Source organism: Palaemon carinicauda, chromosome 38 (assembly GCF_036898095.1).
Source record: "Palaemon carinicauda isolate YSFRI2023 chromosome 38, ASM3689809v2, whole genome shotgun sequence".
In the NCBI taxonomy this organism is placed as follows: domain Eukaryota; kingdom Metazoa; phylum Arthropoda; class Malacostraca; order Decapoda; family Palaemonidae; genus Palaemon; species Palaemon carinicauda.
This window is the reverse complement of record NC_090762.1, coordinates 3,530,494-3,534,272: the sequence shown is the minus strand read 5'-3', so window position 1 is coordinate 3,534,272 and position 3,779 is coordinate 3,530,494. Positions and strand designations below refer to the sequence as shown.

General features: G+C 36.5%; 1 protein-coding gene across 3 annotated transcripts in view; it reads left to right on the top strand.

Annotated features, from left to right (window-relative positions):
* Positions 1-2,476, top strand: part of LOC137630072 (uncharacterized) — a 57,102-nt gene extending 54,626 nt beyond the window's left edge. Inside the window, exons 3-5 of one of the 3 annotated variants that reach the window (XM_068361560.1) lie at positions 500-657; positions 1,475-1,560; positions 1,948-2,476. In XM_068361560.1, the coding sequence (XP_068217661.1) occupies positions 500-657; positions 1,475-1,520 (204 nt within the window). In that variant the 3' untranslated portion in view covers positions 1,521-1,560; positions 1,948-2,476. Of the gene's footprint in view, positions 1-499; positions 658-1,463; positions 1,561-1,947 lie in introns of all 3 variants that reach the window. The other 2 variants (XM_068361559.1, XM_068361561.1) reach the window with 2 other exon arrangements.
* The last annotated feature ends 1,303 nt before the right edge of the window (positions 2,477-3,779 follow it).

Sequence of the window (3,779 nt, the reverse complement as noted above, 5' to 3'; positions counted from 1 at the left end):
GTTCCGGTAGGCCCCTGCTGCTACCTCCGATCCCTTAGATGACCGTGGAGGTAGCAGCAGTAGGGGATTCAGCATTATTAAGCTTCATCTGTGGTGGATAATGTGGGAGGGTGGGCTGTGACACCCTAGCAGCACCAGCTGAACTCGGTTGAGTCCCTTGTTAGGCTGGGAGGAACGTAGAGAGTAGGGGTCCCCTTTTTGTTTTTGTTTCTTTGTTGATGTCGGCTACCCCCCAAAATTGGGGGAAGTGCCATGGTAGATGTATGTATGTATGTATGTACTCTTCTTAAAATATTTTATTTTTCCTTTTTTCTTTTCCTCACTGGGCTATTTTCCCTGTTGGGGCCCCTGGGCTTATACTGTAGCACCTGCTTATCCAACTAGGGTGGTAGCTTAGAAAGTAATAATAATAATAATAATAATAATAATAATCATAATAATAATAATATTAATATAGCATAAATGATGTGTATATTCAACAACTCTCTTCTCGATACAGCTAATGGAAGTCCTATACGAAAAAGTGGTGAGTGAAGTGGAGGAAAGACACAAGAGACGTCATCTTGAGGAGGAAATGATGAGTCTCGAGTTCGAACTTCACCTGCTGAGGTCCAGCACAGAGGAAAGTCTACGGACACTCACACAGCAGCTGCAAAGGTAAGGATCTGATGTAGCTAGATTAATCATCTCTCTCTCTCTCTCTCTCTCTCTCTCTCTCTCTCTTGTATTTCTCACTTTTGTTTCTCATATGATAGTCCCATTTCTCTCTCTCTCTCTCTCTCTCTCTCTCTCTCTTGTATTTCTCACTTTTGTTTCTCATATGATAGTCCCATTTCTCTCTCTCTCTCTCTCTCTCTCTCTCTCTTTTGTATTTCTCACTTTTGTTTCTCATATGATAGCCCCATTTCTCTCTCTCTCTCTCTCTCTCTCTCTCTCTCTCTTGTATTTCTCACTTTTGTTTCTCATATGATAGTCCCATTTCTCTCTCTCTCTCTCTCTCTCTCTCTCTCTCTTTTGTATTTCTCACTTTTGTTTCTAATATGATAGTCCCATTTCTCTCTCTCTTCTCTCTCTCTCTCTCTCTCTCTCTCTCAAAACACACCTGTATTTCTCTTTTTTCTCATTATATGGTAGTCCTCTCTCTCTCTCTCTCTCTCTCTCTCTCTCTCTCATAAGCTAGTTTAATCTACACGAATATAAGCATTTTTATGTGTGCATAAGGCCACATTCCACAAGTTTCTAAATTTTACATGGAAAATTTAATGATAGGCTATATTCTATGAAAAAAAAAAAAAAATACTTGATGAATAAGGTTGCAGCAGATGTTAGCCGATTATTTTGCTCCACAATCCTCACTTTTTATGCTTTTATATAACACATAACACAGTTATTGCATAACATTGCCAAATCCATTACTCCTTCCAACGTAATGGAACAGAGGCACATAAAATTGATGATTACAGGGTTATTACAGAGAAAAGGGCGCTGCAAAGGCATATGAACTATCGAACCGTAGATGATAATGTGCCTGATTATTCACACCTTCTCTGCCCTCGACAGGTGAGAATTTATAGTGATAAATGTGCAAATATTCAAATTATATTCTATCCTACTCCTTTTAATCCAATCTCTTGAACGAAAATACATATAAAGATTACAATATTTAACAAATACGTTGAAAGATTACAATATTTAACAAATACATATAAAGATTACAATATTTAACAAATACGTTTGAAAGATTACAATATTTAACAAATACATATAAAGATTGCAACATTTGACAAGTCATTTTTTATATTCACTGCTTCCTCGGTCTAAAGGTTTGCATACTGTACACGTATACAGGAGAGTTAATGATTTATGCAATAATATTCTTCTTCCAATGAAGCTGGAGATATTATCCTTCCTTGTCCCTTTCTAACATCAGGCAATGGCTATTTCCAGACAAAAAGACGTGAAGTCGACGGACCTGTGAGGAGGGCTTCGCACTAAATATCACTCAGGCATGTTGTTTGGCTTGCTCTAGATTAAGACGTCCTTGAGGAAGCACGGGTCATTCTACAAAGGCGGCTTTGTTTGTGTGGTAGGATGTTGAAAAGCACTTAGAGGCTTGGTGTGAACTTCTAGAGAGATGAGTAGCATCAGACTCGATCATCAGTTTTAAAGATGAAAAAGGGAAAAAACAAAACACCATCGAATGTTTAAAACAGGATTCATTAAAGGATCACCAGACACTACATGATATAGGTAATCAAATTATGAATATTCAAGCAGTCTAGTCTGAATTCATATGATAAATAAGCGTTGACATTTTTCAACTTGAAACAGAAAGCCTAAGTCTGTTTAGGAACTGAAAATTTGTATTTATATGGAAAATTGGGTAGTTCACTTCCATATCTAAAATGAATAACAAGATCACACTACTGAAGAAAAACATGAAGGTTTTTGTATCAGAAGCGATTGATGAATTATACTAAGAAAAATCCCAAATATCTTAATTGACTAATGGCAAAAGATATAATTCTCTCCCTACAAAGGTGAACGAGTTGGAATTAAAGTTTGTTCATAACAAAAAATTCTTCCTGTATATGACTTGTGAAGAACGAAATTTAATCCAGCTACATTCCCAGGTGGTTTTGACAGAACATATCTTAAAATTGATACAACTTGGATCTCCACTGAACAGAATAACTTACCAAGTATCCCAGATTGAACAAGGTAACATTAAAAGTGAAGAACAAGTTCTCAAGTACCTCAAATAGAACCAGATTATATAGTACCAGTGAAGAACAAGTTACCAAGAGCCTCAAATAGAACCAGATTTTAAATTACCAGTGAAGAACAGGTTACCAAGAGCCTCAATTAGAACCAGATTTTATATTATCAGTGAAGAACAGGTTACCAAGAGCCTCAAATAGAACCAGATTTTATATTATCAGTGAAGAACAGGTTACCAAGAGCCTCAAATAGAACCAGATTTTATATTATCAGTGAAGAACAGGTTACCAAGAGCCTCAAATAGAACCAGATTATATAGTGCCAGTGAAGAACAGGTTACCAAGAGCCTCAAATAGAACCAGATTTTATATTATCAGTGAAGAACAGGTTACCAAGAGCCTCAAATAGAACCAGATTTTAAATTACCAGTGAAGAACAGGTTACCAAGAGCCTCAAATAGAACCAGATTTTATATTATCAGTGAAGAACAGGTTACCAAGAGCCTCAAATAGAACCAGATTTTAAATTACCAGTGAAGAACAGGTTACCAAGAGCCTCAAATAGAACCAGATTTTAAATTACCAGTGAAGAACAGGTTACCAAGAGCCTCAAATAGAACCAGATTTTAAATTACCAGTGAAGAACAGGTTACCAAGAGCCTCAATTAGAACCAGATTTTATATTAGTGAAGAACAGGTTACCAAGAGCCTCAAATAGAATCAGCTTCTATATTACTAGTGAAGAACAGGTTACCAAGAGCCTCAAATAGAACCAGATTTTAAATTACCAGTGAAGAACAGGTTACCAAGAGCCTCAATTAGAACCAGATTTTATATTAGTGAAGAACAGGTTACCAAGAGCCTCAAATAGAATCAGCTTCTATATTACTAGTGAAGAACAGGTTACCAAGAGCCTCAAATAGAACCAGATTTTAAATTACCAGTGAAGAACAGGTTACCAAGAGCCTCAAATAGAACCAGATTTTAAATTACCAGTGAAGAACAGGTTACCAAGAGCCTCAATTAGAACCAGATTTTATATTAGTGAAGAACAGGTTA